Raw genomic sequence first — 15,315 nt, 5'->3', positions numbered from 1 at the left:
CAACATACTGTATATTATGGTATATTTTACTCTTCCAACTATAAGTTTTTAACAAGTTAAACATATTCATTCATACTTAACATACAGCATTCATACTTATATACTTGTTATATACTTATTTTAAACATACTGCGTTCTATAAGTAAGAAATTATTTGATGACCAGCCAGTGTGTTAGTAGAAAAATAATCAGGTCTGCATTCCTCTGAATGTCTGTCAATCAGTCAGTTCGAGCAATCAACAGCTTCTGTAGGATAAAGAACTATATACAACATCCAGTAAAATAAAAGAGACCATAAGGACAGCACATAAGCAGCAAAGTAGAATTCTTTATCTGGTATCAGAATATTAAGTATGGTTAAAAATAGGGGCAGCTCTTTCAAGAACTAAAAGTACAACACGGTAATGAAACTGTTATCTAAATTAAACAACGCATGGTTGACTCGATTAATGCATTCACTGTGTGTCAGCAGTGAGTCAGCACATGTGTTTTATCTTTCACGCAGTCAGTGTTAATACTTCCACAGATAATCAAGTTTTCCATGCTCTCAATTTTGGCTATTTGGGCTTTAACATGTCTCATCAAATATTTATTTCTGTTTCAACTTGAACTGTAAGTGAAATTATGTTTTGTAATTTTGTTTTTAAAGTTCAATTCATATCATTTTAAGAAGGTTATCAACAAAGTCGTTACAAAGGAGGTCACCACTGGTTTAAATAGGTCTGGAAAACACAATGCATGATAATGAATGATAAGACAAACCTTAACAGACCATTTAATTGCTGTTCCAAATAGCTATTTCTGTGTTTCAATATTTGTCACCACCGACTAACGTTATAACATAAACCTATTCTGTAGCCAAAATTTTACAATATGAATGCAAATGATAATAAAAAAAATAAATGTATGCACTAAAAAAAAGAAAGAAAATAATCAGTGTTCCTTATTTTCAAGGTTATATTCAGGTTTCATTTGTCCCGCTCGTGCTGAAACAAGGACAAGGCTCTTCTGTAATGTTAGGGGTTCAGCTACAATAAAGGCCCAAGGCTTTCAATCACTTCTGCAGCTTCGGTTAACATTCCTACAGTAGCTTCCTGAGCAGGAGTCAGGTCTGCACATAGCACCCTGCCAATTGGTAACTGTGATATGGTCAAACTCCAGTATTATTTCCAAACATTAAAATGTTATAAAATAAATAGTGACGCATCAATAAAATAGAGTCTACTATTAGATAACAATCAGATACCTTGTTCACTTACTCAGTATCTTTAATAGAGAATATTATGGTGGCTGACCTGAGCATGCAGAGCATTATCAGTTAGCATGGTCATTAAACGTGTGTGAGAAATGTATGACTAAAAGTGTGACTCTAAAAGGATCGTGTAGATGACCACCAACATTCTGCCAGGGGGTGATCAAGGGAAGTCTACTCAACCATGCTAGTAGCACATATTTACAGGCCATCAGGTCACAATATTTTGGGTTATGACAGGTGATGACAGGAATCTACCTCGAGCTTTGGTGGACAGGGGATCAGAAACTATAAACACAGTTACAAGCAGTTTTGCAACTCTCTAATAATAGTACTTTCTATGCCAACTAAGGAAATATGGTCTGCCACAGGAGCTGTTGATGCTGTTCTACACTGCAGTCATTGAATCTGTCCTGTACACATCACCATCTGGTTTGGTGCAGCAACAAAGCAGGAGAGAAACAGACTGAAATGCATGGTTAAAACAGCAGAAAAAATAATTGTTGCTTCCCTGTCCACTCCCCAGGACTTGTACAACACAAGAACCAGAAACCGGACAGGAAAAATCACTACTGACCATTCACACCCTGAACACAACCTCTTTTAGCTCCTCCCTTCTGGCAGGCGCTACAGAGCTTTGTTTACCACAACTGCCAGACACAGGAACAGTTTCTTTCCCCAGGCAATCACCCTGATTAACAACTCACCATAATTATATTCCCTGCTTCATATCTATAAGTACTGCATTAACAGAACTGTAAGTAATCACATCATCCATGTATGTTACACACACTACTGCTGCTGCATGTTACACAAAAAGCATAATATTGCACAATACTATTATTTGCACTTCTATCAACTACTGTATCAAATACTATGTATCTGGTAAGGGACATTTTAGAATCCAGATGCCCACTGCAAAATATCTATTTTGTTCATTCAACTATTTCTGTGTTGATTTGGATGTACTGAATTTCTTTGGCCATGGTTTAGCTGCCTTAGCTGAGGCAACTCAGTTTGGGACTAGGGGTTCCCAAAGGTTATTGAGGTTCAATAATAATAATAATAATAATAATAATAATAATAATAATAATAATAATAATACATTCATATTAATCCAGTAATTGTTGTAATTCTTCTTCTTCTTCTTCTTATTATTATTATTATTATTATTATTATTATTATTATTGAACCTCAATAAAGTACCACAGTTCATATTTTATCACATGCTATTTAATTAATTACCTATTTACTGCTATTATTTTCTAGCATGATCTTTTGTATTCAACCTTCAAGTTCGTCCCAGCAGCAAAGCATTGTGGGAAGGCATGGAACCGTGAAACCCTAAAGTATGGCGGATGGGGAAGAGCCGTAAGTAGCGTTGAATGAACGAACTGTTTTGGGGAAGAAATATTGTGATATTTTGGCCAGTGGCCAGTATAACAAGGGCTTGCTTGAATCCTCTCTTATTCTCTCATTTTAGGGCGAAGAAAAGACAGAGAATAGAGGAGCAGCCTGAGAAGTTAGTGATGAAATGCTAAGCGCTGGCTGCAGGTTTGAGTATTGCACAGCATAGGGAGTGTGAAAATTCATCCTTTTTCATCAAAGTTCAGTATATCCAGGTAGCTAAAAAAAACTGCGGGTGTAGTAAAAGTAGTAACGTAAACCCCCAAGTTGGATTGTAACCGGTGAATTATTTTAATTCCGGATTGTATTTATTTTTAGACGTGACATGGCTAACGGCTAACTATGTTAGCTTACGTTTCAATACAAACAAGGCCTGTAAACGGATCCGAGAGAATTAATAAGCAAGTAAAAGCTAATGTGAAGCAGTGATGAATTTTCACATAATACACTGTGGCCAAGGTTAGCTGTTCTGTCATCAATCTCGACTGTTGCTTGTGTTTTAGATTTTTTTGTATTCTATGGAGCTGTGAAACACACACACACATACACACACAGGAGCTATTTTAGGGAGCTGTGAAACACACACACACACAAGGTTAATATAAGTAGCAACAGACTCAATTCATCCCTCGAACAAAACATAGATGTGTTTTTTTCCTGCTAAATCCTGGATGTAAAATCCAGGTGTGATCTAATTCCACTAATGCAAGTGTCAGTGTTAAGTCCAGGATGAGATTGTTTTTGCTTATTCAAGTCTGTATTTAAAAAGTAAACAAGATCTGTTCCCATTAATTCAGTGCTTGGTGTGAAATTTCAGGTTCACAAGTGGACAGTGTAAGAAAGCAAAACGATGAGGGCGAAGATCTTAATGAAGATGAAGTTTATTCCAACGTAGCAGTGACAAAATACATGAAGTACGAGTCAAGAAGAACACAGGACAAATCCTGTTCAAGCATTTTATACTGTTTTTCCTCTTTGTAGTTTAAATGTAGTTTGAATGTGTATTGAGCGTAAGAACTGAATGTCTCCCAAATGGCTGGGTCACACATTGTTATCTAGCCAGATGTGTTTAAATGTTAATCATGGTCACGTACACTTAGGCTTGATATTGTTACAGTTATCACCCAAATGGTCACTTTAAATGGTAATCGCGGTCACGTAGACCCTTTGTTTAGTGACGGTCCTTGATGTTCTTGACGGACTTGATTTAATCAAGTTTATTCATTTAGAGTTCTTATTACGTATTACCTTATAATACTTAGGCTTTTTTATGAATGAGCTGTTGTATCTTGGAGTGGAATCTGGGTGCATAAAATCTGTAATAAGAGTACATAATTACAACAATAGGAAACATCTTGAGTATGATTAATGCCAAGGGAGCAACAGACTAATTTCTTTAAAAAAAAAAAAAACAAACTTTAAATTGATCGTGAAGAAAAATCTACTTTATTGATTAGTTCTATGTTGGCAGCAGTTTGTTGGACAGTTAGGTGTCATGAGCTTCTTCCATAATTGATCAAATAAGCTTCACTTTTATACTAGTAGGTCCAGAAGCATTGTCATGGGTTTTGGTTTAGCATCTTTCATGCAAACATACTTTTAAAATACTACTTTGAAACTATATTATAAATGAATTGAAAGTCAGATGGTCATCTTACCAAGTTGGGCTTCAATACTACAAAAGTGACATTTTAACCTTCATTTAGTCGTTTTAATTTATCCTGGTCAGTGTCATGGTACAGTGTAAACTATATGGGTTGCCAGTTCATTGCAGGGAGCCATGTGAGCGCGTACACACACACTCATTCACATCTAAGGGCAGTTTTGCTTGGCCAGTCCTACATGGGGTGAACATGCTGCTTATTAGACCATCCAGGATTTTGAGGAGTTTTATTGACTTATCTCGGTCCGATCAGTTTTGATTTTTGGTGTAGGCTAGATGACTTATTTTCTATTTGTTTGTTTTTATTTTTTTAAGATTTATGTGCTGATTGTAAATAATTTCAAATTAACAAACAGATTTTTTACAGAATGGCAGTGGATGTTAGCAGCAGCAGTGATTGGGATGGGCGATGGAGCCATGTGCAGAAGTTTCTGGAGAGGTCTGGACCCTTCACACACCCTGATTTTGAAGCAAGCGAGGAGGTAAATAATACATTTTGACATTAAGTTGAATTATTTATGATGAATTTTTTTTGCAAATAGGTTTATTGCTTGTATTCCGTTTTTTTTCTTAAACAGACACTCCAGTTTTTATTGAAAACATGCAAAATTCTCGTGATTGGAGCAGGAGGCCTTGGCTGTGAGCTCCTAAAAAACCTGGTAAAGTGCACATGCAGTTAAAAGATGGGTTAGGCAAACAAATTTGCCATTTGTGTATGTACATCTCGTACCATAGTTTACACTGAATACTGTTCACCATTAGCCTGTGTTTTTTAGTGTCTGTGATTTTGTTTTTATTTATTTATTTTTCCTCTCCTTTAGGCACTATCAGGGTTTCAGAACATTCATGTCGTAGACATGGACACTATTGATGTGTCTAATCTGAACAGACAGTTTCTCTTTAGGCAAGGATTCAGTTTATTCTGATTTTTACTACACCTCATTTCAGATCAAAGTTGTTGCTAGTTGAGTTTAATATTCAGCTTTTTGTGTTTAAAGGCCTAAAGATGTTGGCCGTCCTAAGGCAGATGTAGCAGCTGACTTCATCAACAGTCGAGTTCCAGGATGCCATGTTGTCCCGTATCCTTCATCACATAAACAAGCCGTTTATTTATTTTGTCATAACTCAATACCTGTTCTTTGTCTATTTTGGAGCTTTTCTTCCTTAACCGGTGTAATTTAGACATTTTAAGAAAATTCAAGATTTTGATGAATCTTTTTACAGACGTAAGTTTAATGTAAAAACAAGGTGTAATTAGGCAGTTTTATATTGTTCTGAAGAACTTGTCACTTCTTTATCTTCTTTTTTTTTTTAACAGAATTCCACATAATTGTGTGCGGCCTGGACTCCATCATTGCTCGTCGCTGGATGAATGGAATGCTGGTGAGAAATGCTTCGGTCCCCTTCATCCTTCTATCATTCACATATTCAGAAACATTCTCAATAGTGGATCAAGATGAAATTAAAGCACAGTTGTTTTCGGAATGACGTAAATGTTAAGAGTGTACATCTATACTAAGGATCTGAGTTAGATCCAGTTCATTTATTTCTCTAGTGGAACAGTTGGAATTAGATGATTAAATGTCTGGAGTGAAAAATTGCTAGACACTTTCTATCTGTGTTCCTCTCAGTTGTCACTGCTTATGTATGAAGACGGGGCTTTGGATCCCAGCTCCATAATCCCCCTAATAGATGGAGGTACAGAAGGCTTTAAAGGGAATCTGAGGGTTATCTTGCCTGGCATGACAGCCTGCATAGACTGCACACTGGAGCTGTATCCTCCACAGGTAGTCTGCTTTCTTATATAAACTGTTACATTGCTGTGATTTCTGCTTTATCACATAATTGTCACAAATACTTGGATTAAATTTAGTTTAAGAATCTAAAACAAAACAAGCTCAACCTGTGCATATTCAAAGAACAGTTTTTAAACGATCACTTAATTTATTGATAGAAGTTATCCAGCACTAACTGACCCTGTCTGGAACAGTAATTTCCCCTTCAGTCAAACACATTTAACTAATAATTGGGTTTAATTTGTCTGGACGCACCCAGGCTTGCCGGTACTGTTGCATCTAGACAATATTTAAATAGTATCTTTCTAGCAATGCAAAGTAGTCTAAACTCTTTACTCTATGCACTATGCACAATTTATAAGAAATTCTGAGCATGCCACAAGCAGACCATCATACAGTCAGTCAGTCCTGGTGTAAGTGATGCTTTGGTGTTTCAGTGTTTGAGCAACATTTTTTTATGCTTTTATTTTTGAAATGTTTTTATATGGGCTGTATGAATGAAATGCTCATTTAGAATGTTTTTTCACACCACTGATGCTTAATACAGAACATTTAAACTGATGTATATAAATGATCACAGCTTCCAGTAATCATAAATTGAATAGCATGAACAGTAATTGGTCCATTGGCACGTTATGTACGATTCATTGCTTTGACACTGAGGGTGTCTGTCGTTCTGTTGTGTGTTTTCAGGTTAATTTCCCAATGTGCACTATTGCATCAATGCCGCGGCTGCCCGAGCACTGCATCGAGTATGTAAGAATACTGCAGTGGCCCAAAGAGAAACCATTTGGAGGTAGTACATATCTCTGGCACATGCTACGTTTTCTGCTATATATTCTATACATAGATCATGTGAACAAGCTTACAAAACCTTCTAAATACTCTTTATAGCCATACACACACTGTCCACTTTATTAGGAGCATAATACGTATATATTATAAACTTACACACTTTGACTATAGTGTGGATGTTGGTACCAGATGGGCTGATTATAATATCATTGTATTATAATATTTTATAATAGACGTGTATGTAATTAACATATTTTTCTGTATTCTCGTCAGTCCTTTCTAAACTGAGTGATATTTTAATAGAAAGGAACCCCATCAGAGACTAGGTCACTTCTGGGTTGAAAAAAGTTAGACATAAAGATAAGATAGAAGCTGACATCTCAAACTGTACACCTAAACATCATCTCACAACAGATGATGAACGAATATCTTGTCATTGCCACTGATAAGCTGTAAGAAGATACACAACTTAAATATTGTCTTCTTTATTGTTATTGAAAGGAAGAGAATGTTGCTGATAAATATATTCAAAGGCTACATGCTGGACTTCGTCACAGAAGGCTTTTAATGGATGGTAACTGAATGCCATTAACAAGCCCTCTTATGACAAGCTTATGGTAGATGTACTTGATTTTAAAATACAATGAGTTTAGCTTCCAGGAAGGTTAACATATACCTGCTAACGGTTAAAGCTCTTGGCTGCTGTAGGTTGCGAGATCAAAGGTTGTGAGTTCAAGTACCAGTTTTTGGACTATGAAGGTCTTAACCCTTTCTGGTGTTCTGTATCATGACTGACCTGTCCTTTGGTTTCGTAACAATTTTACTGTCACATACTTTCATATGTAACCATATGGGATTTCTTCTTTGAAAATGTCCATGAATATGAATAAAAAGCTATATGTATAGATCGCACATACAGAGCCACGACAGCGTCTTCCAATTCTGTGCAGATGGTGTAGCTCTGGATGGTGATAATCCTGAACACATTCAGTGGGTGTTTCAGAAGTCTCTAGAGCGAGCAGCTGAGTTCAACATCACTGGAGTCACCTACAGACTCACACAAGGTAACTGCATGAGGAAGCTCAGGGTTGAGTTTCTGTAGTATCTTTAATAGTAATCTTCTCCAAATTACAGTTTCTGATTCATTAGGTTTCTTGCTCTGGTTTTTCAGGTGTGGTTAAACGAATTATCCCTGCTGTTGCATCCACCAATGCAGTCATTGCTGGTATGTCCAGACCACACACATTGCTCCCATTTTACATGCAATATTCTCAATAATAACCCAGGATTCATTTATTGCTTATGTAATATTATTAAAAACAGAAGGACTTATTGTTTCCATACGTTATTGCGAATCTTGGTTTAGGGTATGAATCTGGTGTGAATCTGTAATTTCCATAGTAAGATTAAGAATAAACACATAGATGTCAGTTGGTCAGCTGTATGAGCCTGAACAACAATGCTCAGATTTCTTTTTAGTTTCATTCGAATTTTAAGTATTAATTAATTAACACCTTCAGGTGAGTCAAATGAATCCTTCAAAAGAAGAAAACATAGTGTTATACAAATGTAAAATTGTATATCATTCAAATGTTTGCCACATTTTTAGTTTTTTTCTTTGTGAGCCAACTTAACACATTATAAGCAAACAAATAATAGCCACATGACTAGAATATTCCATCAAATTAAGATATTTCTGGATCACAGAATCTGTGAAAAAAAAATCAGATAAGATTAAATGAATACTTGTGATGATTGCAATTTTGAGTGTAATATAAAGAATTTAATAATCAAAAATAGTCTCTAATGGTTAATATGCAAATTGTGAGTTTGTTTAGTGCTTAAATCCTTAAATAAACAAATATGCTTTTTATTATATATTATATTTTTGCTTGTTTGCTGCTGAATCTAGAAATATTCATTTTAATAATTTTGACATTGACTTTTCATTGGGGGGAAAAAAGTTGCTACTTTTGTTAAATGTCATTCTTTGTGGAAGACGAAGCAAAATGGTCCATTTTCAAATGATGGAGTTTTCCCATGTGATCGATTTTGAGAACCCTCACATGACACACTACATCATTCTTCTCAATCTGAGATCTCAGGGGACTCTGGTGGTTACATATGAAACCTTCTGTTGGACTTTATTTCTGCCACCGTGATGAGTTCCTTCAGGAATTTTTTTTTAGCCATGCGTTATGGTTTTCACTAGAGTTTGTAATATGTCCTGATGCTGCACATCACCAGCAATAACAGACACTGCTCATAAATAGAACATACACTATATGCTAGCATTCTACAGTTTGCTTCCCGTTGAAGAAGTAAATCAGCTGAGATGGTAATATTGTTCTTTAGGCCATTTAGAACCAAAATCATTGCTAATATTTAAGCAATATCCTAGGAGCAGGCATGCTGTGTGATTCAGCCTTAGGCTATTTTGCTCCGTCAATGAAATAGCTCCCAGAGAAGCGGGATAGAACATTGTGCGCTATTGCTGGAATTGGAATTTTATTTATTTTTATTTTATTTTATAGACAACAGAGTGATCTGTCTAATTAGTGGACCAGAAATAACTGATGAAGCATATTCTTTATTGAGGATAATCAATTAACATTTAAATTTTTGCCCTCTACTGAGGATGAGAATCACTAAGTTTATTACTTTCTTAATTATGGTGAGATTGTTCAAACACACCACAAATCACGAGTCGTGATGAAGAAACATTCAGTCTGTAAAATCTTACAATGACACTGAAACCCCACATGAACAGCAGGTGGAACTATGGGCTGTTTGACCAGAGCACTAGCTATAGGGTCGTCATGCATAATAGTGACAGCAGTGGGAAGGCATAGAGTCCTAGATTTGGCCAAATTGTTTGCTTTGTGCTTCCTGGCTCTTTCTCTGTTTATAAACAGCCCAAACATCCACTGTGTTGTACGTGTTCCAAATTAATTGTACCATCTTGTGGATTTGTTGATCTCTGAGGGCAAAATTACAACATTTCCAGTGTTACATCTGAGGTCACTGTTGTCGGTATCTATGTCAGAAAGAGACAGTTAATATACAGCCAGCGAAGTTAATAAAATGGACAGCCAGTTGTAAATTTCTGACCACCTTTCCAGAGACAGCTGTTTTTTGTCAAAAAAGATTTGTATGGCCTTCACGCCTATGAACTGCACAGGTGTCAGATGGCTGTTATCATAATTGACTTTCAATCCTAGATCTTTCACATCTGAGATTAGTAGCCCTATCAGGTTTGTCCCTTGCTGATGGCCCTGTCCAGACAGCAGTCGGTCGTTCAGGTCGGCAGAATACACACAGGCCTTAGATGATGGCCCTGTCCAGACAGCAGTCGGTCATTCAGGTCGGCAGAATACACACAGGCCTTAGATGATGGCCCTGTCCAGACAGCAGTCGGTCATTCAGGTCGGCAGAATACACACAGACCTTAGATGATGGCCCTGTCCAGACAGCAGTCGGTCGTTCAGGTCGGCAGAATACACACAGGCCTTAGCTGATGGCCCTGTCCAGACAGCAGTCGGTCATTCAGGTCGGCAGAATACACACAGGCCTTAGATGATGGCCCTGTCCAGACAGCAGTCGGTCATTCAGGTCGGCAGAATACACACAGGCCTTAGATGATGGCCCTGTCCAGACAGCAGTCGGTCATTCAGGTCGGCAGAATACACACAGACCTTAGATGATGGCCCTGTCCAGACAGCAGTCGGTCGTTCAGGTCGGCAGAATACACACAGGCCTTAGCTGATGGCCCTGTCCAGACAGCAGTCGGTCGTTCAGGTCGGCAGAATACACACAGGCCTTAGCTGATGGCCCTGTCCAGACAGCAGTCGGTCATTCAGGTCGGCAGAATACACACAGACCTTAGATGATGGCCCTGTCCAGACAGCAGTCGGTCGTTCAGGTCGGCAGAATACACACTGGCCTTGCAGAGGCTGTAGATCAATTCTCATGTATTGTGTGGGGTGCCACAGCAACTGGACACAAGTAAACAGTAAAGCTCCATTATTTCAGATAAAAACCTCTTTGCTGATCTGAAACAAACTACTGTTGAACTGTAAACGCAAATTTGTAAACCAAAAGTGTGAAATGTTAAATTATTGTTAAACAAATATGTTGTTTTGTTTGGTTGTTTGTTTGTCTTTACAGCTGCTTGTGCTACAGAAGTTTTTAAGATCGCTTCAAGGTAACATTAAAGACGACATTTCTCGTGAACATGATATTCAGTTCATTTCACAAGACCGTTTGCATGAGACACTAATATTTGTTGGTATATTTGTTTGTTTGTTTTTCAGTGCTTATGCTCCTTTGAATAATTACCTAGTGTTTAACGATGTGGACGGCTTGTACACGTACACCTTCGAGGCAGAGCGGAAGGTATGCTTGCTGTTGGATTTCACAAATTATCCTCACACATTACAGTCGAAGCTGCTTATAGTTAGTCGCACATTCGTCTGATCCCTAAAAGTGTACTATCTTGCTGCCTTTGGCCCATCTAACAGGAGAATTGCACAGCATGTAGTCAAGTCCCTCAGAAGCTACAGTTCCCTCCGTCTGCTAAACTACAGGAAGTGCTGGAGTATCTGACAGAGAATGCCTCCTTGTGAGTACAGAATAACTTCTACCATAACAGTATCCTTCACTAAGGAATAAGAACACTTTAAAACACCCATCAATTAATATGTTTCAGACAAATGAAATCTCCAGCGATCACTGCAACACTCGAAGGCAAAAACAAAACTCTTTATTTGCAGGTGAGTCGTTGTGAAGCTTGAAATTATATTTGAAATGCTTTTGAAAGATGATTTAGATTCTGGTATGTGTGTGTGTGTGCGCGCTTGTCTAGAGTGTGGCTTCAATTGAAGAAAGAACAAGGCCCAATCTGTGCAAAACTTTAAAAGGTGAGATCTACAGTCAGCTGAAGAATTATTGGCACCCTTGATAACGATGGGTTGGATTATAAATAGGTTATGAAAAGCGTAACTGTGGTTAAGTAACTTATCATGAGAGCAACCAGACTTTTAATTGGTTTACATTTCCATTAGGAAAAGGATGTTTTTATCCAGAAGAACAAGTCAGTTATTGGCACCACTTGAAATTTGTATTAACAAAATGTAATTAAAATATTTCAGTTTTTCAGTCATTTTTATTGTGAGATTGTGTTTTGTAGAGACATCTCAGATTCCTCGCTCTGTATCATCCCTGTGACATCAGGCAATATGGATGTTGTGCTGTACTGGTTTAGGGATATTTTCTAAATAGGAAGTACTAAATGCAGATAATTGTGACAAATAATTTGGTTAAATACATATTTTGAATTTTATTTTTGTATTACATTTTCTAGTCGTTTACACCTCTCTTATTTTAAGTGCCAGCTTAAGCTATTTAATTAAAAACTAAGTTTTTTTTTTATTCATCTATACAAAGGGTGGCAGTAATTTTATATGGTGTATAATTGTTGATTGAGAATGAAATAATTTAATCATGAATGTCAATGATGTGAATCATTTCTCTCTCTCTTTTTAAATGCGTTTCTATGTTTGGATTGTTCTAGAACTGGGATTGACTGATGGACAGGAGTTAGCTGTGGCTGATGTCACCAGTCCACAAACAGTTCTCTTCAAGCTTAACTTCACTTCCTGAACACAACTAGTCCTGGACATTATATAATATCCCCTTCTATATATAATGTCCTTCTCTCATTTACAGAAAAACTGCATTGGAACCTCTTAGATGAAATGGAGTAATATTTAAGAATATATTTCCTTGTGTATATATAAGGCACTTTGCAGTGTATGCAGGACTACTTCTTTTATCATAATTCTCCTATTCACCTGAAAAACCCTGGAAAAGCTTTCCAAGTTCAACAGTTATTCAAAGGGTCATTTTATAAATCGGTTTCACAAACAATGAGAGAGCAGAGAAGAGATTTCTAGCTCATACAGCATTCTAAACTGGGGATGAAGGTCTATTTTGAACATTTAATGACAATTAATGGTTGTATTAAAGTTTTTTTTTTTTGGTCCATCTGTTAAATGTAAATATTTCTTCACTTGTATGCTTGTCAGTGAAAATGCTCTGTAATAAAAGGAAGCGTTTGCAGGGCTTTTGAAGAAAGTTTTCCCATTTTAATAACTGTAGGTTTTTGTGATGTAAAAAAATGAAACCAAGATCATTCATGTCAGACCTTTTTCCACTTTTAATGAGAAAATACAGAATATAAAATTATAATATAAATCAATTAGAAACATTTTAGATGAAAGTAAGAAAACAACCTGCTTGCCTAAGTGTGCACACCCTTATATAACTGGGAATGAGGCTGTGTTCACAATAAACCACTCACATTTAATTTTGTGCAAAAGTATTTATTATACAGCTGTCCTTGAATTATTCAGATTTTCCTCAAATTGAAGATCAGATGTTCCTGTAGGATTGTATTTACATTTCTGTTTCATCTGACTTTTTTAGACATGATGCATAAAGAGTTTATAACTCGGGCATGGTACATTTTGCATACTCTCTCATCTTCAGATGTCTGGACTGGGTGGTAAGGGTGGAAGACTCAACTAAACCACCTTAAACCATGCGGCATCATGTGTTATCTTCTGATGAGATTAATTTCAAAAGGTACATGGTATGATGGTCACCAAAAGATCATCATACCCATGGTGGTGGCAGCATTGTGCTTCAAGGCTGATTTTCTTCAGGAAAAAATGGCTTTTTTCAAGCTCCAAGGAATCATGAATAGCTACAAATAATGCTTGATTTTGGTGCAAAACTTTCTGGTGTTTAAAATATGAAAGGATATTTCAAAATTTAAGCACAATAATAACCCAAAAACATGCATAAAAATGAACAAAGTAATGCCTTAATCAAAAGATCAATGTTTTTGAATGACCAAGCCAGAGCCAAGACTTGAATATCTTTTAGGGTAAACTGAAGTAGCTGTGCACATGAGATGTTCTTACACGTTCATAGATGTAGAAAAAGTAGCAAGATATTCTATACTGAGAGACTTTTACCCAAAGGATAATGTGGCATAATAAAATCCAAGGGGTGCTTAATCACAGTATAGTTTAGGTGTATGCATTAATGCAAATAGGTTAAAAAGAAGTTTTTTATTTTTTCCTTTATTTCCCTAAAATATTTCTGATTGTTTACACAGAATTTTTGCCACACATTAAGTCTTTCAACGTTTACCGAGTAATGCATACTAACAAATTCATCCTTCTGAGGAATAAATTATATAAAATAAAAAATCCTTTGTACATTTTCTGTCCCACAAAAAAAATTCACATAAACACTTATTAAACAGGTTTAAGCCCGTTTGGATAATTACTTATTTTTTATCATATTTCCATGACACTGCAACAGAAGCATGGTACTTTTTGATATGTCGGCACTCAACTGAGGGAACAAAGAGAAACTATATGAATGTGTATGGTCAATTATTTATGTTGATGTGGATAATCACTTTAATATTAGCATAGTCCTAAAAAGAGCCATAACTAAGTAACTGATTGCTACGCTGTATGGTTTAGAGACCGTAGCAGTGAGAAAAAGGCACGAGGCAGAGATGGAGGTAGCAGAGATGAGGATGTTGAGGTTCTCTTTAGGAGTGACGAAGATGGACAGGATTAGGAACGGGCACATCAGAGGGACAGCTCAGGTTGGATGTTTTGGGGACCAGGTCAGAGAGGCTAGATTGAGATGGTTTGGGCATGTACAAAGGAGGGAGATGGTTATATTGGTAGAAGACTGTTGGAGATGGAGCCTCCAGGTAAGATGTCAATAGGAAGGGCAAAGAAAAGATACATGGATGTGTTGAATGAGGATATGAAGTTAATTGGTGCGAGAGCAGAGGATGCCAAGGATAGACCTGGTTGGAAACAGATGACTAACGGGATCCCTAACGGGAAAAGCCAAAAGAATTAGAAGAAGAAAAATGTATTAACTGATTGTCAAGTTTCCTATTTGATGAATGCTTCTCTGCAAGTAGATATGTGAGAGCAGTTAATAACTCTCAGTAATAATGGTTCTCTGATTAATGATGGTCTTGTAGTATAACTGCATTATTTCAAATCAGTATCCGGAGCTCATGACTTATGCTGGGTCACTTAGAACTGAAAAACAATAGAACAGGATAAAAGCTCTTTAGAGTCATTTTGGTAATGTCAGTGTGGTAAAAATATATTGTCAACCCATAATTTTGCATTTATCTGACAGATTTAAGAATGACTAATTTATATTTGTTCTATGCTATACTGTATATATTATTCACATATACAAATATATTCAACTAAATTTTATTGTTTAAAAAGGTTTCCATTTATAAAAGTTGATTTCTCGATTTCACATTTTCCATAAAATATGTCTTGTAAAAG

At 36.5% G+C, this 15,315-nt stretch overlaps 1 protein-coding gene across 6 annotated transcripts; it reads left to right on the top strand.

The window, feature by feature from the left end:
* Positions 1 to 2,521: 2,521 nt before the first annotated feature.
* Positions 2,522 to 13,281, top strand: uba3 (ubiquitin-like modifier activating enzyme 3). 6 transcript variants are annotated; one of them, XM_060894228.1, is made up of 19 exons: positions 2,560 to 2,623; positions 2,736 to 2,806; positions 3,477 to 3,573; positions 4,690 to 4,804; positions 4,901 to 4,981; positions 5,144 to 5,226; positions 5,321 to 5,401; positions 5,505 to 5,548; positions 5,641 to 5,705; positions 5,954 to 6,109; positions 6,812 to 6,914; positions 7,864 to 7,977; positions 8,085 to 8,138; positions 11,081 to 11,117; positions 11,227 to 11,308; positions 11,434 to 11,534; positions 11,622 to 11,685; positions 11,778 to 11,832; positions 12,486 to 13,281. In XM_060894228.1, the coding sequence occupies exons 3-19, from the start codon at positions 3,569 to 3,571 to the stop codon at positions 12,572 to 12,574; spliced, it is 1,329 nt and encodes a 442-aa protein (XP_060750211.1). In that variant the 5' UTR covers positions 2,560 to 2,623; positions 2,736 to 2,806; positions 3,477 to 3,568; the 3' UTR covers positions 12,575 to 13,281. The 6 variants fall into 6 exon arrangements, with proteins under 6 accessions (XP_060750207.1, XP_060750209.1, XP_060750211.1 ...); XM_060894227.1 differs by having other exon boundaries at positions 2,561 to 2,623; positions 2,736 to 2,774; XM_060894224.1 differs by lacking the exon at positions 3,477 to 3,573 and having other exon boundaries at positions 2,522 to 2,623; positions 2,736 to 2,774.
* The last annotated feature ends 2,034 nt before the right edge of the window (positions 13,282 to 15,315 follow it).

Source organism: Tachysurus vachellii, chromosome 19 (assembly GCF_030014155.1).
Source record: "Tachysurus vachellii isolate PV-2020 chromosome 19, HZAU_Pvac_v1, whole genome shotgun sequence".
NCBI lineage: Eukaryota > Metazoa > Chordata > Actinopteri > Siluriformes > Bagridae > Tachysurus > Tachysurus vachellii.
Note: the sequence above shows the minus strand (reverse complement) of the source record. Positions and strands in the feature narration are given on the sequence as shown.